The following is a 26,824-nucleotide window of genomic DNA, read 5'->3' on the forward strand; positions in this document are numbered from 1 at the left end:
GGACCCCTCACTCACCCCATCCTGCCTGGCATGCCTTCCTCCAGCTGGCTCAGCCCAGCCCTGTGCCCTCTCACCTCCTCCTTCAGCCTCCACACCTGCTCTGCCAGGGCTCCTGCTGACTCTGCTCCCTCTCTCCTGGCAGCCTCCCCATCACTGATCTTTTTGGAACCTGTCCATGCTCTGTTTAAGTTTAATTTGCCTCTAACACAGCCTAGTTGTGCTCCAAGGGCAGGCCCAGCCCCACTGACAGCGATCTCCCCAAGCACAGCTCTACCATGGGAGTAACTTCAGTTTACTTTAAAGCACAGAGAGTTAAAAGTATTCTGTTTGACAAAGAAACTGCCAAAGAGCACTACAGATGTACAAGAGCAACCTTCATCAAGAGCACATTGGAGGGAAAGAGAAGGAGAAGGATGGGAAAGGGAGAAAAGCTGGGATGGGGTAGGCATAAATATGCAGTAATCCTTCTTAGAGGTATTAAAAAGAAAGGAAGAGGATGGGTGAAAAAAAGAAAATATTTAAACTCAGGAAGACAGATCCTTTTTCAGAAATGGAAACTCAGTATTCTAAACTCCTTGCAATAAAAGAGCAAATTATTTCACCTTAGCTATATGAAACTGCCCTTCGGTCATATTCTATCTCACTCTCCAAAGATACACAAAGGCAAGTCCCTGAGCATAGAGAGGGGAACACACCACATAGTATGGCCAGATAAGTGCTCGTGCACACAGCATGAGGACACTTTGGGAAGCACCCCTGCCCTTGCCCTGCAGGATTTCACAGTGTGCAGCGAAACACTGCTGGGCTTTAGGCCTTTGCAACGCTAGCGTGGGGCCACCTTTGGAGTTCCAGCAGGAGCAACTTCTACAAGGCAGCACAGCAAAATCATAGCAAATGTTTGGGTTGGAAGGGACCTTGAAGATCCCCAATTCCAACCCCTCTGCCGAAGGCAGGGACTCCATCCAATAGACAGGTTGCCAGTTTGCCAAAATTGCTTACAGGTGATAGGTATGTCGATTAGTCTACTGCTCCTGCAACTTGAGAAAAAGAGATTAGAATTGGTGGGCTATGTACTATTTTTCCAGCTGCAGTGTAGCTCACTGCTCTTATTAGCTTGTAACAAACATCTGTTACAAGATGAACTCACCTACAAATGCCTCAGTGTCTCCAAAATTGCAAGAGGTTAGTTTGTTAAACATTTAAACTACATAAACAAATACAGGCTTCATGCAAGACAGATCCAAGAACAGACTGATTATTCTATTTTAGGATTGCTAACTTCTTCTGGCTGCTGTGCATGGAAACTTCAAACCCAAGAACTTCTCAGGTATAATTTCCTAGATAACACACATTATATGAAGGTCAGCTTCCTCAGAGGCTCCAATTTTAAAAATAAAACTTACTTCAAAAGAAAGCAAGCATTTAAACAGTGTCATGGCAATATGGCTTATTCAATTATTAACTAGCTGATTTATTTTTAATTGCTCGTGTACCTCTTCAAACTCAGCCTAGGTCAGCCATGAAAGAGAGCAGCTACCAGACGTCTGGCAGCTGCAGAGCCTGCTCAGGATGGACACGGATCTCCCAGCCAATGGATGGGGGCTCAGATCAGAGAAAACATCAGCACAGATGGCACAGCTGGGTGCCCGTGACTGGCCTCCCTGCCACTCACAGCAGAGTGGCTTAGGGCGTGTTGCTGAACCACTCTCTTACCCCTAAAGGTGGTCTCTCCAGGTCAGGGATGAGGCACATTGGTGGGGCAATGAGGGGAAGTTTGCACTGCTGCTGCCCATGCTGTATCTGCTCTACAAATAAATAGAGGACTTTAGTCTCCAGGGCTGTCAGTTTGGCACCTTCCATGTGCACAAAAGACACTTTTGTTTGTTTGCTTTTATTTTCTTAGAAACAACCACCCAAAAAGTTATATGCAAAGCTTAGTATGGCAAATCAAAATAAATCAAATTTATTGCATGAGAGCACCTAAAATCCCACAACTTCCACTTGCTCTCTCTTTCTTTTGTGTTTTCTACTTTTAATTGTGATAAGAATAAAAGTTATGGACCTCTTTCGGTGTTTCTTGATGACAACGGTTGCTGTTCCACCACAACTCCAATGCTGCCACCAAGCAAGCAAGAAGAAGGCCTATTGCTAAAATGCAGAAAACTCCTGCAAAACTGTGCAGCTTGAGTGCCTTCCCATCTGTCTGTGCATTGGTGTGGCTATTCAGGTCACAACGTCCCATCCGTGGCCACCACTTCTGTTTAAGAACATCCAAATCTCCACTTTCTTGCAACTCTAGGATCCTGCATAAATTTCAAGAGACAAGTATTATTTGCAATGATATTTTTTACAGATTTTTTTTTTGTCTTTTCCTTACGCTTGACATCTCTTAAATCTATTCTCCCAGAATTCAAAATTCCACCCCCCTCCACCACCAGAGTGTTGTAATTTTCATCTGAAACTCCCTTATACCAAGATTTCTTTCTACTCACTGCAACAGGTAAACTCGACTGGGTAACTTTAGGAAAAAAAAGAGACTGTCAAAATTCCACTGCAGTGCAAACAGCATTTCCAGGGGAAATCACCACATTCCAGTTAGTTATGCCTGATCTGGCTACATTCAGCTGCAGCAGCTGGTCCCGCTAGTGAAATGTTCAACCACTCCACTGCTGCTCTCCTACAATAATTCCAAAAATATATGAGGCTAAACATGCTACTGTTTGTGCACCACTTAGTACAAATCTGTTTAAGCAGCGACCAACTCATTTATTTTAGTAAATGTAGTTTATTCAAAAGGATTTTACTTCAATGCTGTTACTTAATGCCTGAATTACTGTGTTAACAGTTGCTAATTAATCATTGTTTTGTCTCTTGTGAAGTGTCCCATCTCTGCATGAATGATTCATTTTGGATTTGGTTTGATAAGAGTTTTAGCTGTTTACTAACAATCTTTTCTCTTGAGGCAGCTTTGTCTCTAGTTATGCAGCTGGAATTTTGCTCCTTTTGATAAAGGAGAAGCAAGATGAGGCAATCTTGCTTCAGATCCCTGCCAGGAGCGGAGCCATGCGCTCACCTTCTGCTAAGGGCACACATCCCTGCACAGCTGTGTGTCTTCATTTCAGGGTGCACATTCACATGGACAAGAGATACCCAGCTGCTAGCTCAGAGATCACTACACAGCATCGTTTTATAGTCTTCTTGTCTTGTCAGTCCCATGCAATTCTTGTTTCCCTGCACCATCATGAGTCTTCGAGCTGTCCCTCCACCCTAAAGGATAACACAGGCCACTGCTGCTTGCTTACTGCAGGGAGCAACACACGCCTTCAGAGCCTGCAGAACGTGGCATGAGCTCAAGGTGTCTCCTCAATCTCTCCTCCACCTCTCACCGAGCTCTGAGGACATCAGTCCTCTGCCAGAGGCAGTGCGGTCTGAAGGTGTGAGGCCACATGTCACCTCCAGTCCCCTCCTCCAAACCAGATGCACGTGGAGCAGCAGCAGCAGCGTTGTTGGAGCTTGGACTTTAACCTCTCTGCTGTCATGTATTCATTGTTCCTTAATAATTAAGTGCCAAAATTAACGTGAACAGTTGTTGGCTATAGACAGAAATCCTATAAAATGAGCTTTGTTTCAGTTTACCTCTGGGAGAAAAGATCTCTGTAGGGACTTCCATGCTGGAGTGCTATCCCATATCCTTTGCTGCTGATGCTGTTTCCAATGACTGTCACAGAGCATTCATCATCTGTCAGTGCAGCATATTCCACTACTGTCACATCCCACAGGAAAGCATAATTTCCTTTCTTTGCCTGTAAATACAGCATGAACATGTGACAGTCTAAACTAAACTGCATTTCTAGGTAAGACAAAACCTAAGCTAGCAAACAAATCCAGATCTTGCCACTATTCCTTGGTGGTATTTCATTAGGTCACAGTTTATAAGTAGATCTTCAACATCTTAATAAATTTCTAACAGTTTTCTCTCCCAGCAGGACATCACTAACTTCAAACCTTGCTAAAATATCTTCCTTTTTCAGTATGCACATAGGATAGCACAGCCATCTAGAAGTGTAGGTGAGGCTTATGTAACAGACTATTAATTATAAATGAAAGTTATTGCTTTGGATGGTGAAATTCATTGCATATTTTGCAGGAGACATGGAATGTGAGTGGTTCCATACATTTAAGTGACAAGACTGGCATAGTATGAGCATTAAGTGATGAGCATCACAGGCACCAAAACTGTAATTTTTCAGCTTTGCTCATATAAACACGTAAATAAACAATTTTCCCTTGCAAGTAAACACAGCTCTACTGAGAGCTGTTAGTCCTGTAACAAAAGGCACACACTGAGCTGATAGAGTCCCTCTTTTCTTCACAGGTAAGAAGATTCACAAGCATGTATTACTATTTCAGTTTTGGGATAAATATTGTTTTAACACACATCCATGCAGATATTTTTAAATATCAGCTTTAACTGGGACAGAAACCAAGGCCTATACACAGTGTAGATAATGAATGTAAATCACCTTAACACAAGACATAAGAAACATATCTAGATAGGGATTCAGTATAGTAAAATAAAATATCATTTTGTTGGTTAAAGTAAACATTGGTTGCCAAATATATTTAAGTTGCTGAAGTCCTGTATATATTTATTTATGGGAACTGATTCACAAAGCTCCCCTAGCAAATGGCTGTAGTTCTGGCAAAGAATTAGTTAATCCTTCCAGTTATTTTCTAAGCTTAGTTTTGAATTCACCTGTAAGTTTGTAAGACTCTATCAGTTATTTCATTACAATGGATTCCTCAGTTGAGCAAATAAGATAAGTTACTTCATCATAGTTTGAAATAAACCATACCTTTCTGAAGTCCCTTACAGTTGCTTACACATGACAATAAATCAAATGGGTGAGGTATCTTCTAGGAGGCAGAATTCAGGGAAACAAAGATTAAAATAATATTGCCTAGACTTTCTGTAAGGTACTTGCTGTAATCCACCTTTTTTCCCTGATTCCCTTTTATCTACATCGCGGCAAAGATCCACAAATTCATTTGTTTCTGGGTTAAAACAGAGTAGAAATGTTATAGCCTTTCTTTTTGGTAAGATGTTTAAGAGTCTGTACACTGAACCCTTGGAAAAAAATATTTTTATTACTCAGCCACATTGTGTTCCATAGTAAATAATAATACATAGGATTTTGCTACCTATTATAGGAAACTGTCAGCATTAAAAATAAGTCCTCAGGATATCAAAAGCAGCAGCACTTGTTACTGTACACAGAATTTATTCAAAATCCATAATATTAGAGAACAAAAATATTGCCTGATGGATTTACTGAAATCGGACACCCCAGAAAGACCTGGCCTAATTCACTATGGTAAAATGTGTTTTACATTTGTCTGAGTATTTTTAAGTTAGTTGGTTTAATTTTTTTTTTTTTTTGTGGTTGTTTTTTGGGGGTTTTTGGTGGTTGGTTCATTTTAAAGGGCTGTATTTATCTTCTGTTCTTTCAGAACTGGCCAGCAAATCATATTTTCACATTTACAATTTAGAAAAGAACACTGACAACACAATACATTCTTTATCTATCTCTTAGTAATACTCGAAGAACACGATGTTCCTCAAATATTTGATTTCTATTACAATGCACTGGCTAAAGAAGAAAAGCAATTATTGAGTCTACTTTTCAATCCTCAGTTTTCTGTATGTTATCTTATATACAAGGGCTTTGTACACTGACTTTCAATGCTGTTCAGCGGATCTTTTGTAAAGGTCTACTTCTCTTGTGTTTGCAGTGCTGCTATCCTAAATCACATGCTGCAACTGCAAACGGTCAATAAACCAAGTCTGACAGATCTCTTCACATCTATTTTACATATTTTTAATGACATAAATCAGCCTGTCCAATGTCATCGCATCTGCAGGGCATTATTTCTGTGACAGCCTGATCATTTTAGCATAATCAGGAACCTGAATTTTAAACTCTTGGTTGCGCATGCGTCTCAACTCTCAGAAATCCTGGGTGCAAGGCTGTGTCCCCTCCCTCTCTGACTGCCAAAACCAGGATCTGCAAAGATCCCTTTTTCCTAAGGGAAGATTTAGTTCTTTCCAAACTTCTTCCACTTGTGAAATTTTCCTCCCTAAAGAGTGAAGACCTCATACTATTAGTGTGTTCGTTGTGTGGAAAGTTTTCTTATAACAAATGTTTAGTTGCTGTCTAAATTCGGCATCCTTCACTTCCCTGTTAATATCTGTTGTGACAGCTAAGCAGTATCATTTGTTCAATTTAAGGAAAAGCTGTCAAACTTTGAAAAACATATGTACAAGATACATAAGTGCACACATGCATGTGTGTTTGAAGTAGGCTGACTTTTTATATACCTTCACTAGGCAAGCAGTAAAATCCAAATAAAATAAAACTGACATTTATTTTCAGTGAAAAAATCTACCCCAGATTTTAAATCTGGTTTAAACATTTTTCTTTTTTTTTTTTTTTTAATGAAAGACTCCATGTCTTCATACAGTCTTTAAGGGACATGCCTGCCCCTTAACTTCCAGGCCATGAATGTAGGATGACTGGTGAAAGGGCCTGTGCACACGCCAGCTGAGAACAGGTGAGATAGCTTGAGTAAAAAAATGACTTAATGAAATAAACACAGAATAATGAGCTCAAATTTATGCTTCATTCTTCTCATTGTATTTCATATTTTGCTCCTTTGCTATGGCCTTACTGATACTCTCAGTATACAGGCATGCCACACAACAAACTAAAAATCACTTGGTTAAATTTTCAGAAACCTCTTTATCAGGAAGTCAGCCAAAGCAGCACTCATTTATTCCACCCAGGTAGAACAACTACTTTGGCTTACACCAAGGACACCAGATTTATCCTTGCTTTAAGAGATTTAAGAAAACAGATTTAAGAAAAAGAACCTCTAGGCAAACCTTATATTAAAAATATTTATTCTTCGTAATCCTAAAATAATTAAAAGGCCAAAGAAGATGGCTTCTTGAAAAGACAAGGGACAGAAAGAAAATAATACTCCATCAAAGCAGTAAACAACCCCATAATGTCACTCTTCAGAACGGATGGAGATAGAGGAATATTGTTCAAAGGGTCCTGCCTTACTGATGGTTAAACAATGTTGCTTCGAAGAAAGCATGATAAGAAATAATAATAACATGAAAAAATATTGATTCCAGAGTAATCACTGATATATCTGTGATTTATCTGAAATTTTTGAAGAAGCTATCATACTTAAGACAGAAGTGCCAGAATAATGCAAAATTCATTATTAATTTACTGCTAGTACAGAGTGTCAGTGTAGCTGATCCCATTATATGGCCGGTACCACAGAAATATCAAAAAGTGACCTTTACATTGGCACTAGTGGAGTAGTTCAAAAAGACTGTTGGATAACATTTATTATCTATAAAAAAGTGCTTTAAGAGGAGACACATAGTTCAAATAAAAAGAAGAACATGCCATTTGGTCCTGTTGAAATGTTTAAAATATTAAAATAATTAAGGAACCACTACAGGATGCAATAGATTCAGGTTTAAGAAAGCATTTGCTTTTGCTTCAAAGGCTGATGGGTCAAGAAATGAAGACATTTGTGAAGCTCTCTGAGAGCAATCACAATTTACAATATAAAATTCATTGTGGACAAAGTAGCTTCTAAAAAATCATACTAAATGAACTTCTAAGCTACTTATAGTCTCAAAATTAGAATGAAGAGAGAAGATCACTCTGATTTAATGCTCAGTGATCATTAAGGAAGCAAAAAAGAGAATGAGAAAATTCTTACTGTGCTACTGCCTAAATCAATGATGCATTCTCATTTTGCGCTCTACTTGGTTTTGATCGCTCTTCATCAAAAGTGATACGCAGGAAGAAAAGAAAAAATTCAGAGAAATTCTGGCACCAAATTAGTTAGACGGGAACAAACAATCTCAACCAAAGCAGGGCATTATAAAATGCAATAATGAGTTTAATTCTCCTATCTGTATTTATAGCAGATGCAGGATCACATGGGGATCATATTACTTCATTCTTTCAAAGCAAAAATGTGTGCTCCCAAAGGAAATAAAAACCACAAGTTATTATGTATGTTGGTGCAATCAATAATTACCCTGATTGCCAGTGGATGTAAAGCAAAGAGTTCACCAAGACCCTGGCTGTAGAAACTTTCCTGTGACAGCATTAATCAATGCTCATCTGTGATAGTCCCAGACAGATCAAAGTGGCAAAAGAGCATTTTGTATGGACTGGTGGTCTGTGTGGTTTCTGCTCCTGTGCTGTGCTAGAGGTACTGCTAAATAGGAGGCTTTCCATCTTCAATGATCACTTTCAACTACCTTGGGAATACAGCAAAAGCAACCTCCTCCCCACACCCTTGGCTCTCAGGAGTCCTCCTGTCATTTATGTGACACTGAAGTGCATTCCTGCCTTTTCCGTGGCTCTTCCAGTACTGCAAAAGCTGTGCCTTGCCCATGGGAGATGGTCACTGCGGCTGCAGGGACCCTGCTGGGCCTGAAGGACATCTCTGCCATGGCAACCAAACACCATGAAAGCTCACATGGCTTTCTTCCACTGCCATCCCTTTGTTTTCAGACAGTCAAAGGGCTGTGAAGTGGAGAAATATAAATGGGATAGGGACAAAGACCTGAAATACCTGTCTGGGGCACAAATAACCAGCACTCCCTGTTTTGCACTGAAGTGGCATGGCTTTGTTTGTAACTGCAGCTGAACTGTGATACTGTCTGAAGAAAATGGAAAGAAGGAGGGAAGAAAGAACAGTAGTGATTTTTTTTCTCTTTTACATTGTGCCAGGCAAGTCCTCATTCAGAAAAATACTTTATGAATCTTTTTATTCTAGAGAGATTTAGAGTTCCCATTTCCTATGAAACACATTTGTAAGGCACATTTACATTTCTTTCATGCAGCAATATGTGTTTGTGGATAGAAACTCTCATTTCCTTGGCTGACATCATTTCTCCTTTAAAAAAAACCCCAGAATTTCGAGCCATAATACTCGACATAAAAAACTTGTCTGTTTATTCAGAGAGTTCAATGAGCTAGGAAGAGTGACACTCAAACTATAAACACAATAGTTTAGATGACAATGTTATTAAATATTAAAGCAAATTTATGTAGGTGTCTAATCAAATAGTGGTCTCGGTCATCTTTGGGGACTGAAGTAAAATTTAGTTGTTGACATTAATTGAATGAGCTGATCTAGTTATATAAAAATCACCCTACAACACTGAAATCAAACTTAGTATGAAAAGTTATTATCACATAGATAGGATGGAGCTGCCAGCTCCATACAGACAATATAATTGGTATTCTCAACTGCCTGCCAATCTACAGTTACATTTCTGGCTTAGCAAATGTAGCTATCATAAATGGCAGCATGCACTAGGCTTACAGAATAAGAGTATTTACAATTCCATGGATAAAGAGCACCCACTGCCATAAGAATGTTAGAAAAAAGAAAAGTAAAATAATGAATATTTTTCTTAGTTAAACTGTTTTATTATTGGCTTAAATGCTAGGATATATAGAAAAGTATTTAATGTCTCTATTTCTCCTCTAAATGCTACCAAAACATATCAAAAGAGGCCTCATTTTCATAAAATGCTGAGCAGATTAAGATAAAAAAGAAGCCAACAACCACTGCAGACTTTGCTATTGCCAGAGCTCTACCTTGTGCCTAAGGAAGAGAGGATTTTGGAGAAGGCTTTGGGGAAGCTCAACTGAGAGATGGGCAGGGTGAACCCAAATTTTGACTGAATATTTGTATGCTAAGACAAGGGAGTGTCCATATAAAGATTTTGTCCAAAAGTCAAGCAAAGAGGAATCTTTTGCTAAAGGAGTTTGAATTGGGAAATGGGATGGCTTGCATTACTTTTGTTCACCCTCTTCATGGCACTGTAAAACCGGTTTGGATACTGTCCCTCTAGCTGTTCAGAAAAGGTTTCAAAAATTCAAAAAAGAAAAAGTAAATGCAAGCCCAAACCATTTTATTATGTCCAACATACAAAAGCATAAAGAACTAGTAAATCGGTGTTTCACTGACAAGAGTATCTCTGATCAAACATTCACTATGGTAATAAAAACTGTTAACTTGTTTTAGGGAAAAAATCGATAGAGAGACGAAGAGGATGCTTTTCATTAAAGGAGCAGCACATCAAGGCTTTCAGCATGCATCCCTTCTGTGCAATGTACTGGACGTGTGTTTGATGTAAGCTACTGCCTGGTTTTGTTGAGATTCAAGATGGGGAGCAGAGGGGGATAGGCAGGCTGTGAGTGAGTGGGCATTTGTAACAGCCAGTACTCATTATCACAGGGCTTAGAACAAAGATGCAGCATCCTAAGCTGTTATACATCAGTCCTTGAATACCACATTAATTCTCTGTTCCACAAAAAAATGTGTAGTTTTATCTCAGAGAAATAACATTTTGTTAAAACACAGTGTCAAGTGAATGCATTTTTCAAAGTCTGGGATAAACAAAGAAAAATCTTGCATTAAAATTCTGTTTCAAGAGAAATGAGTATGTGTTCTGTGGATCCCTTAATTCTTACTCATGTTTCCAATCATGAACTCAGAAAAGAGAAAACAAACTCAAATGAGCAAAGGACGGGAGTCAGTACTGCATAATGTAAAGAATTACATTCAAAAAGGCATTATCAAAGCTCCCACAAAACTAAGAAACTTTATGACCAGATCCAAAGGACTTACATCCTTAAGACCCAGGCAGACCTAAAGTGCTTAAATTCAGAACAATGACACCAAAATAGGATTCTTATCTGCCATTAAGGTACTAAGAGGAATTTTATATAGGAACTTAGGGGCTTTTAAAATTACTGTAATTTCTTTCCTTGTGACTTAACATTAACTGCATAGAAACAACATTGATACAGAAATTAAACGAAAACCCCTGTGATCCAGTCTTACCTTCCTGATGCCTTCAGAAGGGTTTGATACGCAATTATCTGCCCCATTATTCTTACTGATAGTCCTCCACAGTTCAGCAAATGTGTTATCCTGCTCCAAAGGGTTGGTCCCTTTTGCTTTAAAGTATTCATACACTGCTGAGTCCCTGACTGTACCATAAGATATATCCATTTGTTTGGACAGATCCTGAAATGTTCTGAAATTCAAGCGATATTGAGAAATTAGTATTATGTAGTACATTAGCAAGACTTCATTAATTAAATGGTTTATTTCTATGTCTGTCACTCATCAGAAAGCACCCTCACCAAATAACATTTCCATATTTCATTCCTCATCAAAAAGGAACACAAAATATTTGTTTAATTGTACTGAGATAATTTTTTTAGCAATAACATTCATGTCAAATATGCCACCAAGATTGCACAAGAATATAATGGGATAAAGACTTACCTGAACACAGGAAATACTCAGATTATAAATCTAAACTTCCAGCCCCATCAACTTCATCAGAAATACCTCGTAGAAATCAGTGAAATTAGTTTGCAGTTATATCAATGCTCCATCTGACTCCAAATCAATATGAGTGTTTTAAACAAACAAATAAAATCTTGCTTCCAATTTCCACCAAGTCTCTCTTTCTCTCTCTTTTCACAGCCTCTGGTAAAATAGACATTTTTCATTCACACAGAGGCCTAACTTTCATTTACTCATCATATACAACTCTGGAAGTGTAAATGGGCCTCACCCCGAGTGGCTGTGAATGCACAATTTATTTTCAAATTGCACAGAATGTAATTCACTCATGTTTTACAGCCTTCTCTGCACTGAAAGGTGTAAATCACTGCCTGCATCAATGAAAATCAGCCCAAGCTTCCAAACATTTAAGGTGGCATCACTGCCATCAGCAGCAGCATCCTGGCTGGGTTTTTCCCTCTCTCAGAGGTTCATTCCTGTGCCTTCTTCCTTTGTCCTTAAGTATCACCTCTGTGCTGTGCCAGAGCACTCATACACAACACACAGATGACCCCACACAGCAGCAGGGACCAAACTGAATCTCATAAATAATGGCTTATTTTCTTTAAAACGCTTTATAAATGTGTGACTTCACATATTAACAACATGCTTCTGATATAACCAACTAACATTGCTTGACATCAATTAAACTAAAGCAACCCACCCTGCCTCACCCCATTTCTTTTTCCTTGAAACAATCTGCCAGAAACAAAAACTTCCTGATGAATAAATCTGAAAGGCCACCTCCCCCAAACATCCAGCTCCTGGAGCCACAAAAGCAGAACATTTTGGCTTGCAGCTTGTGCAGATTTCTTCCCAATGCTCCTGAGGAGCCTTCCCTTGGTCCATGAGCCAAAGCTGTTTTCCACAGCTGAAGACTTGTCGCAGACAATATTTTTCTGCCACCCTCTTCCCTGTTTCACTGGGGAGATGCCACTGCTGACACCTCACATGCCTGTAACATTCCCTGCTACACTATTTAAAGCAAAGCAATCTGGGCATATACACAATACCCCATAAAAATACATAGCGAGCTCTTCCCTCTTCTCCCTCACATCACCCCCAGGCCTCCCAGGTTTAGCTGCAAAAAGTGCCTTTCTCTGGGACTCCTGGAGTGGGAGACCCATCCCCAAGGGCTGCCTCTCAGCACACTCCCTGCCCCAAACTCTTCGAACTCACAAGCTGCTTCAAACAGTTTAAGTGGTTTAAGTTCTTAAATTGTGTTAAGGACTTTTATCATTTTAAGCTGTTAAGCAGATTTAAGGCTGTGTGAACAGTTTCTTTCTATATACATTGCACACTTGTGGATTTGGGCTAACTCTAGGAGTACCATCAAACCCCAAACCTCCTGTTACTTCCCTAGCTCTTTATATGGCAATTGATAAAGTACAAAATAAACACCCTGGAGGTTGTTGGAAATTCAAAATGCTAATAAAAAATGGGGGAATTTGTTCACATTTTCTTTCTTTCTTTAACAATCCTGAAAGGTCTATTCTGCTTCCCTAAATATTTCCTGTATATTCTAAGGAACCGTTTTTCCTCCAGTCTTGATCTACATGATTACATGCTGCATTTAGTTCTGTCTTTATTTTTTAAAGTAAGTTTCATCATATCCCAGGTAATTGCTTAAGCCCCAAGAATGAATTATTTGACTGTTAAAAAGACACATTTCTGCCTATAGGGAAAAGAAAGGTACTCAGTATACACAAGAGGGTCTTCTGTGGCAACAGTTCCCACCAGGTGTAGTGTAGAGAGTTTGGTGTGTGTAGGAAAGCATGCTGGGTAGAAGCATAGTAGCAGAAGTATGTTTAACTAATATACTTTAACACAGGTTTCAGCTGGTAACAGCTTTACAAATGCCTACTGCCGATATCACTATTCTGTTTGAAAGTTTGAACATGAGGGTTTGGATAGTTAAAAAAAATAATTAAACTTGCAATTTTAATATTATCAGTATTTGCTGTTTTCCTTTATTGCCATGAAAGCTTTTACTTAGAAATGTGCATTTTGTTTTAGCTAAATTGAACTTTATTGACAATCAGTATTTTTATTTTAACTAACTTACATTTTATTGACAATCAGTACTGCACAAAAGCCCAGTACATGTTGCTTTACGAGCAGCACAGTTTCTTCAATTCTTGAAGCATCACAGGGCAGAGAGAGCAAATCTGGGCTTTAAATCAAGTGCTTGCAATAACCAGACAAGCATAGAGGTGGCAGGGAGGGAAGCACAGTGTTGGCCTGGGTGTGGGAGTAAGGTAACCCCTTTAGCTGGCAGCATTTCCTTGGAATGGGAAATGTGGGGTATTGTGTGTTCTAAGGAGTTGCAGTGCAATGTTTGATGGTTTGGACCACTTATCCAAAAAAAATCTATCTCAGTAATTACCCAAGCAAGGAGCAGTCTCAGCCACAGTTCTTTGTATAAAAAAATATCTCTGCTGTATTTCTGCACTGAAAGTGGAGGTGATGCTCAGCACATCCATGGCTAGAGAAGTGGTCAAAAAATTTAGGCATGGTGGGCATGGGCACATACATGAACAATACTGGATGGAGATGAATTATCTCCTACTTTTTACAGGGTAAAGATAATCACAAGAGTAGGTTTTACTGCTGTTTTAAATTCCTCAAATTTGTCTTTGCCAGACAAAATCACTCACTGCTACTTTTGAGATATTGGCTGTATCTTGCAGTTGTGTCATTCTCTAAAGGCAGCTGCTGTCATTGTTCTTGAGCTTTATTTGTGCTATCAGCTGTCAGCTGGACCCAGGTCCTTTAGCCACTTAAATTCTGGTCTCACTTTCCTATGGCAAAGATTTCATGCATTTAATATACAAAATTATTTGCAACAAAAATGTGCAGCATAGCAAGATGCCCCATTAACCTTACCACCTCAGTTATTGGATCTCACAAGCCATTAGAGGCTCTTTGTAAGTGTGATTAAAGATAAAGCCAGTAAAGCAAAAAAAGTCCCTCACTTACAAGAGCACAAGTTCAATTTGTAGATAAATACATCCACAGTGTGATTGCTATAATTGACAAGTATATGTAAACCAATTGATTCAAGTAAATGTATCTGCACTCAATCTAAAGAAAAATGTTGTCTTTAAAACCTGTGTTACCAGCCAAAATATTTAATGCCCATATTTATGCCTGCTAGATGAATGCAACCACTGCTATGTATTCCCAGTGGAATTACAATTACTTCATGCAGAGTCAACTGAAGGCTGGGTTCTCTGCTTGTTTTGTTTGTTAAAAACTTATTGGCATTAAAAAAATGCTGCAGAAGACAGGCAATAGCAGTATTAGCACTTATGATTAGACCACTAGAACTAATTGCCAGAATAAAAATACTGGTTAAGATACACTTTTAGGAGATGTTTTCTTACTTGTAAAAGCCTCGTGGAGCTGTAGATACAAGACTAAAAATACGCTGCCAGTATGGGTTTAATTTACTCTGTCGCTGCTATGTGCCCAAGACTTCTGGATGAATAATAAGTGACAGACTAAACTTGACACCAGGTGCTTTGAGGTAACTGTTGATCAATTAACTGAGCTGGAGGGAACTGGATTATCAGATGTGATCAAAGACTTTTCAAAAGAAAAACATGTTCCAGTCATTTCAAAAAAGAAAAAAGTAAAATTATATTTTTTTTTGTAGTGACCCTGAGATTTTTGCTCAATGCAGCATAATATTCTAGGTGATGGTTGCCATCAAGATAAAGTGTACCAGAGATATGAGACTTTTTAAGCTGCTCTGCCTAAATGAAGTCTTAAAAATGCATATAGGAAACATATAGTACAGGTCCTACATTTCTATCTTTAAATGCCTTGAGGCTAATTTATTTTCTTTTAAACTTTTTTTCCCAAAAGTTAAGAATTCATTACATCTGCAGAATTAAATATAAGTGCAGTCACTAAGAACTGTTTTCTCCACACAATTATGTGAGAGGGAAATACGTATTTTATGCAGTGGGAAAACAGTAAACCTAGTAAACTTCAAAGTGAAAACAGAGGAATCTGAACTATTTTGACAAGCTTATACCACCACTGTGAGCCTAAGAAACACCTAAGAGCCACAACCTAGAACATAAAATCCTATCTGAAAGGAGATTTATTGGATAAAGTTATACCCAGTGGAAAGCAATGAGTTGAAAGAGAATTCTGCTTAATGTGAACTGCAGAAAAGTGCAGAATTTTGAGCTCTAAAATTGCTGACACCTCCTCCCTCCAAGGGAGAATTTTCAATGACAATGAGAACAAATAAGAAAATGTTGTTATTCGCTGCTGACCACATCAATCTACCCACGGAGAGATGAACTTGGAAGCCAAGCATTGCCATGTAGGTGTCCCCCAAGAGAAAAGAGTCTGCAAAGCTGAATCAAGGTTGAAGTGGTACTGAGGTGGTACAATGTCTACATGAGCAGATCTCACTATTCAGAACCTTAGTCCTGATCTGAGTCCTGATTAATTTTTATATTCATTTATGAATCTGCAAGGCAAAGAATTTGAGCCTCGGTCCATTGTTCACAAATGAATAATCTTTGGAACTCCTGTTTTAAGCAAAATTCATGAGTGGATAGGGTAAAGCTTGTCTTCAGCCATCAGGATCTGAGTTCAAACTTTCATAAAAAGACATTCTCTAGAGCTGGTCTACCCAAGCTGAACAGTTTAACTGGTTGAAGAGCTGAAAAAAAAAAATAATTCCCTCTGTTATGGATATAAAGTACCACTAGGGGATGATAGTCTCATTGACTCAGAGACTTGCATGAAGAGTTTCACTGTGTTGCTAAATGCAAGATAAAAAAGCACAAGCCCACTTAAGAATGGAAGAGAATAGCAGCTACTGTCTCTAAACACTAGTGCAACTAATATTTCATGAGCCTTCAGCTGTACAAGAAGGGGCTGAACAATGAGGTAACATTAGAATTAACCTATCTTTAGCACCTACAAATCTAAAAAGTAAATATACTAAAAAAAAAAAATTATTACATAATTTGTTAGATTTTCAATGTTTGTTCCAGGTAAATATTGGAATGGTGTTAGTGTGTGTTAAACTGGACATGCAAAAATTAAAAGGTGGGCTGCTTTAAAGATTATTCTTAGTGGGGCAAATAAAACTGTTCAAGGTATTCTTAGAATGGCCATAACCTTAGTACAGAGAATTAAAATGCAAACAAGTTTATCTCCACTTCTTATAACCTTAGACTTCAAAAGAACTGGGTCCATGATTTTCATTTGGGTATCTCAGATTTTCTTGGAAATTTTGAACAATTAAACTGAGATCTTAAATCAATCCTTAAATTGTCAATTTCTCTATAGTGACATGATCAAATTCTGCATTGTTCCATTTCACTACAAATCACTTTAAATGGTCTTAATTCTGTCTCAGTGCAGTGATGTGCAGACCAAGAGGCTTCTTTATCAAATACTCTAAGCATAATTTTAACTTTAGCAACAGAGGTGGTCCAGTAGAGATCAGCAGCAGTACTTGCATGCTCAGGATACACTTTTCTGGGTGAAGTCCTTCACCAGCAAATATATACTGCATTATAATTCATATAAAACTCCTTTTATCTGATCTCCAGGAAAAATACTATCCCCTTTAAACAAAAGCCTTAACAGAAAAAGCCTCATGGGAGTTTCTACAAGGGGAGCCGTAAGTATTGACAGATTAAACTACACAGAATGAGCGAAGCTGCAGCCCTTCACACCAGGACAGAACCTTTCCAAACCACAGCAGGAGACAGACAGGGCAGACAGTCAGGGCTGTGTCTGCTCTTGTCCTCACCAGTGGGGCAGGAACAGCTGCTACACAGCATTTCAAAGAAGCGGGGACTTTCCTCCAGTGGCAAAACCAATCAATTGACATATGTCACAGAACATGTTGCCATGTCAACCACCTACTCTTCCTATAGTTAAAACAAATAGTGATTGAACTCCTCAGCAGGCAATGGCACTGCAGCAGCTTTTTTCATGGTTATAATGGTCACTGCTGCCAGTGTGGTGGTATCTCTGAGGCTCTGATTGGATCGGGACTTACTGCCCTAAATTAGGTGCAACAAAAAGTAAAATGTAACATTCAGTTCTAGGGAGAGGATGTTTGTCCTTTCCCTAGAGGAGATACAAATAAAGAGCCAGCTTTATTTCTGCCCCAGGAGGAAGGGGCTTACTACAATTCTTCATGCCATGTGTGGTGGCAACAGTTCTGTCACCCACCCAGTGCAGCATCAGGAGATCTTCTACTGCCCTTTAAGAAACTTCTTTTGTAAGCTACCTAGCAGACTCAATAGATAGAGCAGTACTGCTGAGATCAGTGAAACTAGTCATGCACAAAAAAGCACATGCTCAAGGTTCCCAGGATTGGAGACAAAAATACAAAGAGTAAAAAAAATGAAAAACAAAATAGCCAAACAATACATACACAAAGCACTAGAAGCACTGAACTTGTACAGTCTCCAAACGGATTTCATTTCTTTCAAATGACTTCCAGTAGCCTCTGTTCCTACATGCAAAGGGAAAGACAAGTAAACTAAAGAGAACTATTTTCTTAACTCCTGATATAGCACTGGCTTCCCTGCAGACTGAGTGCTTTCACTGGGGCTCTGTTCCTGCAGAGCTATTGCATGATATATATCTCACCATAATCAGTAAAACAGATTCTTCTGTAAACAAAATTAAACCTCTGGGTATTCCTATCCATTGCTATTTCTAAATTATGCCCTCAGGACCACCTCAACTATTCCAATCATCTGCAGTGATCTGTGTGAGTGTGACTTGACTTGTCACTGGATCCTAAAAGTTCATTTTGCCTAGAGCTGACTCTGGCCCTGCTCCAGCATGGCACATAAAGAAATCTGTTAAACAGATAGAAATAAGCTAAACATCTCTTGGTTGCCAGTCCAGTGTTTCTAACTATACTCCCAAAAGTGTTTCTCCAACCCTTCTCCTCTCCAAACCTCCTCCAGGCAGTAAAAGCATAAGTCACTTAGATTGCTGATTTTTTTTCATTAACTTATTTATAATATATTTTTTCTTTCTGGATGCCCCATGTTTTCTGAATTGTTAGCACATTGTAAAGAAACTGTGATGGCACTTACAGTACAAGTTATGATTGTTTTGCTTGAAATGTTTTCAAAACCAAAAAATTGCATAATAAACTATTCCATTAATAGTGATAACAATGGAAACTAGGTTCTGAGAATTTGCATCTCAAAGCTGGATCCACTGTGGCCCCACAGTTTGTTATCCCTGGATGAAGTTTCTCACAGCTGAGCATTTATGATTGCATACGAATTCATTTGATGTCTAACTAAGGGAGCGAAGTCAAAGGCCAGTCTTTCCTTTACATTTACAAGGGCTGTTTAAAGAACCCTCTTCATCACACCATTTTTCCATATTTTTAAAAACTTAATAACGTTAAGATACTCCCCAGTTTTCCCACCATGTTTGCAGTTTAACAATGAAAATTATCAGACTGACAAAGAGACTCTCGTCTAACACATTACAGTTTCTTTTAAGATCCAGGCACAGGATTTCAAAGTCTGGAGCTTTAATTTGTATGCTCAGACCCACATTTAAACTGCTACATGACTGGGCAGATTTTCAGAACGTATCAAGGAAAGATTTGGCACAACAGCACATCTGTACAACATTGGAAGATTCAGTTAAAAGTCTGGAAAGGGATTCACAGTATCTATGAACAGTTGCTGTTCACCCTGCAAATCCAGAATAATCAGTCCTGCTAAAAAATCTGGGTAATTCTACATCCTTCATCCATACTCCATATTCCATTCAATAGCAAGACAGAAATTACAATGCAAAGAAAAGGCAAAAACATGTCAAGAGCAAATTTGGAGGAAAAATTACTCTTGTTTGGACTCCCTTTGAGTATTTTCTTGCTTTACTTGTAAACCACTTTGCCATTGTGGCCTTCTCTGAGTAGCTCAAATGGTTAACATGTTAATTAAAGCAAGGTATTCTACTCCTTAAATTATTAATTAAAATAAAAAATGCATCTGGTGTTTAACAGCACCTCAGTCCCAACAGCAGGTTTTAGTCACTTCACCTAAATCAAACATATCATAAAGTTGGCATGAAAATCATATTGTCTGAATCAAACACATCTGGCAACTGACACATGCTTTTCCCTATAATGAAAATAACAAACTACCTATTACACATGCAGATGCACTTTAAATTGTTTGCTACCCTGATGTCTTCTACCACTCACATTTGGAAGCTAAAAATCCTAATGAAGATTAATGATTAAGATCGAGAGGGAAGAAATTGCTTTCTTCCTTTTCCACTGCTGTTCCAAGTACTGATAACGCTGCTGTCCTGTTTTGTGCTCAGATGACAAAGAGCAGCTTTTTAATTAAATTGAGTGGGCAACAGATAAGCTTGGCTTCTTGGTGCTGGCTTACAAAGCCTTTACTTGGGGTTAGTGGCACTTTTTACAATGACTGTTAGGATATCATTAAAGATCATGAAATCTCAGTGTGGAACAAGGTCCTACACAACTCTTTATTAAGTTTTGATTTATCAGAAGTCCTGCATGTCAGCAGTCTCACAGCTGGGGTGGAGTGGCTGGATGAATTCAGATCTGTCAAAGGTACAATGTGATGCTGGAAAACAGCTTCACACCCTTCCCCTACCACAGGGAGCAAAGCAGAAGTTATCACTGTTGACAGAAAGAAGAAAAGAAAACACAGACTCTGAAGAGGCACCTTGATTGCTAGAGCATGTGCTACATACTCCTGGGAAATCAAAATATAGGGCTCTTCATTAATACTGAAAACACATATAGCATTCATCAGTTATTATTTATGTCTAAAGTGCATGAACTACATGTGCATATTTCAAAGTCTGGAGACCCACATGCCTGTTTCTCAGAGGACCCAGACTGAGCACACAGTGTATGGTGCACTTCCCATCTCATCCTGAGGTACAGGAAAGTAACCAGGAAGAGAGACCTTACCCCTTGTCCTTTCCTTCTCCTCACCCTGAACACAAGTCTCTCTGAATACTGAATCTCATACTAGAAACACCAAAAAAAGCATATCAAAAACAACTGGCTGCTCCTTATATTGAGATTAATTAGTTTATTGGGCAGCCTAATTATATACCTTGAAATATGAGCTTAGAAATTGCATTATTGCCTTATGTAAGAAACAGTATTTAACATCCACCCCATTCTGACTGGTGGTTTTCTATTCTTTTCAAGATAGACACGACTATTCATAAATCAATTAAACTAAATCAGTGGCACATTCTCTCAGTCTGGTTTTATTGGTTTAGAAGGCAAACAACTTCAATGCTTGTGATTACATTTCTTGTAATGCAACAAACTTTTGTCAGCTGTATTAAAACAGCTTTTCTGAGGCAATGCCCCTCTCTCCCTCATCTCCAGATGAGTCTGCAAACATTCCTGCATTATATTAGAAAGGAGCACACGTGCAGAAGAAGAGAACATTGCTCAGTAAGGCAGATGAGCCCAGGAAATGGAAAGAAAACTTGCAACCCCTCTCTTAGCAACACAGTACTATTCCAGAAAAGTTTTCTTTCTCACCAGACAATCTTTTGCAAAGTAAGAACTGAGAGGATAGCACTCATGGTAATAAACAGTAGTGTCTTACTTCCCAAGGAAAAGAAATTCCTTTCTCCCCCAAAAATCCATAACCTGCATTGATTAAAAATGTTTTGCTGGGCTTTTTTTATTTTTTTTTTTTTTTGTGTGTGTGGTTTGTGGGTTTGTTTGGTTTGGGTTTGTTTTTGCATCATCAGGAATAGTTTCTAAATCTCTTTATAAAAAGATATTCAATTTTTAAATCCTTTCTTTAAATGGCAAGTTTACAGATTTCCACTTCATGGCAAGATAACTATTTTAGAATGTATTGGAACAACTATTTTTTTCAGTAGATGAAATATCATCCTATATATCAGTTAAGATGTTAAGAGTGTCTGGTGTGAGAATGAATGCTCTTCTATCGTGGAGACATTTATGAGGGGAGTGGCTATTTTAGATCTGATAGATTTAAATGGGAACGTCAAAGAGAAAAGCATCCCGATTAAAAGTGTTTGGAAGATGTTGGAATTTAATATCCTGAGGCAGAATAAAAACCCAAACAAGATTACCAACATAAGAATACTACATTTCAAAAGACCAGCCTCAACAAACATCAAGAACTAGAGAAGAAAATCTCTCGGGGTGTTGCTTTAAAGGATAAAGGATACAGAAGGGCTGGCAATTCCTGAAAGATACCATATCAAAGACACAGATGCAAACTATCTTAACATGAGGAACTAGTAAAGAAAGTATAAGAAGCTGCAAGAGATTCTGCAAGAGCTCTTTCAGGACCTAGAAAACCAAAATCATTCTCTTTAAATTTTAAAGAGTAGCGCAGCCATTGGACTAGCTAACCGTACATACTATAAATGTACAGGAATTGTGCAAATGCACGAGATAAAAAGAATCAAGAAGCAAACATAAATCCTCCTCAAAACACCAATAAATTTAGTTTGCTTGATTTGTCACTGCAGAAAGCTATTTGTGTCACTCTTTGACTGAAGTTCCAGTGTCCGGAGCAGAAGATGGGAAAATTACCTTTGCTGTTTTGTGGGTGAGAAAATCTAACAGTGAACAATCATGGCACAAACATGACAGAGCCACTGCTCACGTGGGAATGTTGGTGAGGAATTGTGCAAGGTGAGAAGACAGTGTTCTTACATGAACAAATGAAGCAGTTCCCAAAATATTTCAAGAGATTAGCAGGATTGGAAGCCTATGTATGCCCTGTCTGAAGTGACAGTAATTAAAAAAACAGTATAACTTCTTATAAGTAAGAACAGTGACTTTCATCTCCTGGTTTTGCAGGAATGAACTTACTGTGATTAAGTGTTTACTATTGGTAGTTTTGTGAATACAATTTATTTGTTCTGGCTTCAGGAATGCTCTCAGAGAGACCTTCTGGCAATTTGTAAACCTATGCAGTAATAATCACTATACTACCCTGTAACAGAACCTGCATGACTTTTATGATAGGGCCCACTGTTACACTAAGGGCTCTGACCAGTACATATAAATTATATAAAATGCACATTATTTTACAGAGGTTTTGGTTTGCTTTGGTTTGCAGGCAGCTGCTTCACTTCACAATGCCATTTAGATATCTGGCTGAAAACTTGGTAAAAAAAAACCCACTGGCCAACTTCTTTAATGGTTCAGACAGAGGTTTATTTTCAAAAGAGCATTCTCTATGGAGTTTTTCTTCTTCCTCCTATTTTTGTCTTTAGAGATGATGGATTGAGCTGTTAGGAGATGTCTGAAGCTTTAAGGCCCTTTCTGTTTGATTTGCTATAGTAATAATTATTTTGCTTTTTTAATATCCTGCTATATTAGATGCTATTATCAGTTCATATAAGACATTAAATCAACTTCTTTAGAGAAAAAATAATAGAAATCTAAGTATCCTATTGAGCAAAAATCTTTTATTACTGTGTTGTGTATTGTTTATCCCTTAGGAGTCAAATAGGAAATAGAACTTGACAAAATAAGTCATAGGTGCTATCCATGTAATAAAAAGAAACCTCCTCCTGCAACAAGGAAGGTGTAAGTCAGGGGCCAGTGGGATTGAATGCATGCAGAAAGCATACAGCTCCTCTGTGGACAGCAGGGGAATAACCTACATTAATGGGAGACAATCTGACCCAAAAGGTGACTCTGTCCGAGCTGAGGAAAGTCTGCGTACCAAATATCAGATTTAAACCAGTCCTTGTACATTTTGATGGGCTGTCCTGAGGGCTGCTACTCTTGCTAGATTTTTCTCTTTTCAAAGCAAAAGAAAAAAAAATAATAAAGATTTTATTACCTGCACAGATGGTAGATTTTGCTAATGTTATAACCAAACCATTTTCTTCTCTAAACTGTGCATGCATCTGAATTTTAATTCCTCAACCCACACCAGTCACAGAACTTTTCAGCAACCAGAACAAATGAAGAGATGCTATGACATAGATCTCTCAAAAGTCAAGTTGGAGAGGTGTGGAATCACAAATCTCTTGGTTTACCATTGATCTCCAATCTACACCACATTTTTTAATGGCAACTGGAGAGATGGAATGCATTGATTTTTCAGCTGTGCATTCTCATTTTTCTCAGAAAAATGTCCCTGGGAAATATTTGCACTTAGATGCTTGCCCACTTGTTCAATTAGAGGAGTAATTAGGATCCATTTTAAACCGTGCTTGAACGACATATGCCAACATTCAGAAAGCTTTTCAAAAGGCTCCAGACTCTGTGGCTTTCCAGGCAGCACCCACTGGGCAGCACCATCAATAGGAGTGAAAGGAAAATACAAATAATGGGAGTTGGAGCACTGGCAGCAGCCCAGAGCCTTGTCATGAGCAGAGCCTGAAGGCAAATGCTGGCAAGGTCTGCCCCTGAGCACTGCTGCCCTGCTGCACAGAGCTGTTCCCAGGGAAATCCACCCCTGTGCTCCAGAGAGGGAATGTTCCGGAAAGGAAGAAAAGTTTTGAGTTCTTGCATCTTTCTTATACTCTTATTTAGCCTTTGTTTTTATGGAGGGACTTAATATAGTTGTTTAATGATTGAAGCTTTTGCTCACAGGCCTTTAATGATAATCACAATAATTATTTTTTATCATGCTCATTCATATGTGCCTCCTGCCAACATGCCTGAGGTGCTGCACAGACATTGAAAAACATAGTACAAATTAAACATAACAAAATAAAATCCGGTGAAATATTTAAAAAGACACGTCTGATATTAACAAGAGAAAGGCTGTTTTCAAACATGAGGAATTTCAAGATAAAATTGCTGTGAATACAGAGGAATTCTGGTGAGGTTCTTGACACCAACCCTATCAAATCCACTTAACTACAGCGGATGAAATGTTTGTTCATTTCCCTCTGGCTGGCATCTTCCAAGTACTTTTCTCATTTTATCATAAACTATTTTGAGATTGCTTCTGTTTTCTATGCAACCTAGAAAATACATCTTCTTTTGATACCTGCAGTGCTGCTATAATATGGTCATTTATGGCCATCATCTTTAAAACAGCTAAACTGACAAAATGCCATATAAGAAAATATGACCACTGTGTTATACAGAAAGAGAACAAAGACAGGGAGGAAGCAAAGCTTGTCAAGATCAAACAAAGCTTGTGGTAGAATAAGAATTTGCACCCAAGTCTTCCAAGTGCTGGCCTATCACCCCAACTAAGCTGCTCTAAATCTTCAGCTGTCACCAAAACACAAGAAATAGGGGGATTAAAATACAAATAAGTAAATCTGAAATCGTAAAAAAACAGCTGAGATCTTAAAGCAGATAGTACAGGTGCCTCTCAAGGCACCCATAGCATGTACAAATTTAAGGATCAATTTGATAAAAAATTTAAATTCTTCAGAATTTGAAAATAGAATACCTTTTTCATGTGCTATTTTTCTTGCATGATTCTTAGCTTCTTGTCAGACAAGCTCTCCTAAACCTGAATTCCGGAATATCTGTGCAGCTATTGAACTGCATGTAGTCTGCTTGTTAACAAGAAATGAAGCTGGAATGTAAGTCACTGCTAATTAAACTCATAATTACAAACGGAAGGTCAGACAGCAGATCCAAGAGCTGTTTGAAAATGTAATAAGACAAAAGAAAGAACAAGCTCACATGTAATAATTCTGCATTACTTGGTAGACTGACCCATTAGAAGACTCCTCAGCTGCACACAGTACTGAGTTGGGAGTGCCCTGGTTGGGAGGTGGGGCACAGGGAAGATGAGAAGTACAGGAGGTAATTTGGATAAAGGGATTAGGAAGCAAAATTAAAAGATCAACAAAGAGCAGAAGCACCAATTACTACTGGCAACTGAAAAATTGAGGGCAGCCAAGGAAGGCGCACCATATTTCCTGTCAGCTTTGATTTGAGGGGAGAGAGGTTTTCATGTGGGTGTCAAACTCTATGTTTGGACCCATCCCACCACCACATGAGACCAGGATGAATGATGGTCACACAGGACACATTAGGAGCAAGGAGGTATGTGCTGTCACTCCAGACCAGAAAACCAGTGCCTCTTCTTGTTAGCACGCTTGAGATGAAGCCCTTGATGTTTTGAAAAAATCCAAGGAGAATAATAGTTTTTCTTTCCAAGTTGAACATGTCCCTTACTTGGGATCTAAACACCTGGACAAAAAATCCTATCCAGGATTTACAAAGTTACCGTCAGGAAACAAACAGAGATGGCAGATCAAATACCCTCCTACAGTGGGTATTTCACCTTTCTATGAGCCACAGGAAGCCTCTGAAACTCACAGGAGGGTGGAACAGCCTTGTGAGATTTGCCAATGCCAGATATAAAAACCAAGAAACAGTATTCCCTTATCAGCAGGCATTCATCTGACATGACAATTCTAAAAATCTGCCTTCCAACAGTTCAACTTCGCTTCAGTGAATATCTCACCAAGCCCCTTCCAATAAATACTGTTTATGATTTCAATGGCACACTTGTTTTGCAGTGAAATTGTGGAGGCAGTGATCACTGGGTTGATTGACACCTAGTTATTCAATCAAACATACTTCTATTTCACTAGTCACAGACCACATATGCCAAATTTGATACCGAAACAATTTCTATTAGGCATTTTAGAGAGGGCTTGGGAAGAAAATCAGTCTTGTAATGAAAATCTTAACTATGCTGCAGCTACTGCAGCATCATAATACTTATTTCTCTCCTGCTGGCAATTTGGAGTCAGCAGCACTGAACACCAGAGGACTTCTCTATGGAGGGAGAGATAACAGCAGACATTTACTGAAAGGATGGGGGTTGTTTTCTCTTAACAATGGAAGTGTACATAGATAGATTTGGTAGTTCTCAGCTGGTGAGCAAATACTCAGCTCTAGCTCATTGTGGCTCTTTGGGTAGGAAAAATTGATTTCACATAAATACTCCTTTCTGGGCTCATGAAAGACAGAATGCAGGCAAGCTGAGTAACAGTTAGGCAAAAACATCCACTGCACATCATATGATCTGAAGCCAGTTAGAATGGGAAGCTGAGGCACAAGGCCACGATTAATTAATGAAAGTCAGTAATTTACTTTCTCGGAACAAAAATACTTGTTCTAAATCTGACCAATTATTTTATAAGCTGTTTCACCTAAAGAGTGGGGACATGAAAATTGTAGCTCAGAGATGGATGAAGGTTCAACAAGAGTTTCCAGAGAGACTATTTCTTTACCCCACCTCCTCTCACCAAGGCACTTCAGGAATTATTTGGGAGCCTCAACCGCAGCCACAGGACTGCCTCACACCTCAGGCAGTATGAACTATCCAGACTGTGGCTG

At 38.7% G+C, this 26,824-nt stretch overlaps 1 protein-coding gene across 7 annotated transcripts in view; it reads right to left on the reverse strand.

The window, feature by feature from the left end:
* GRID1 (glutamate ionotropic receptor delta type subunit 1) overlaps nt 1–26,824 on the reverse strand; it is a 482,872-nt gene that overhangs the window by 19,847 nt on the left and 436,201 nt on the right. For 4 of the 7 annotated variants that reach the window (XM_072930971.1, XM_002191537.6, XM_032749269.3 and 1 more), the window contains 3 exons: nt 10,960–11,155; nt 3,637–3,803; nt 2,063–2,303 (listed from right to left, as the gene is read on the reverse strand). In XM_072930971.1, coding sequence (XP_072787072.1) covers nt 2,063–2,303; nt 3,637–3,803; nt 10,960–11,155 — 604 coding nt within the window. Of the gene's footprint in view, nt 1–1,713; nt 1,806–2,062; nt 2,304–3,636; nt 3,804–10,959; nt 11,156–26,824 lie in introns of all 7 variants that reach the window. The other 3 variants (XM_072930974.1, XM_032749270.3, XM_072930973.1) reach the window with 2 other exon arrangements.

Source organism: Taeniopygia guttata, chromosome 6 (assembly GCF_048771995.1).
Source record: "Taeniopygia guttata chromosome 6, bTaeGut7.mat, whole genome shotgun sequence".
NCBI lineage: Eukaryota > Metazoa > Chordata > Aves > Passeriformes > Estrildidae > Taeniopygia > Taeniopygia guttata.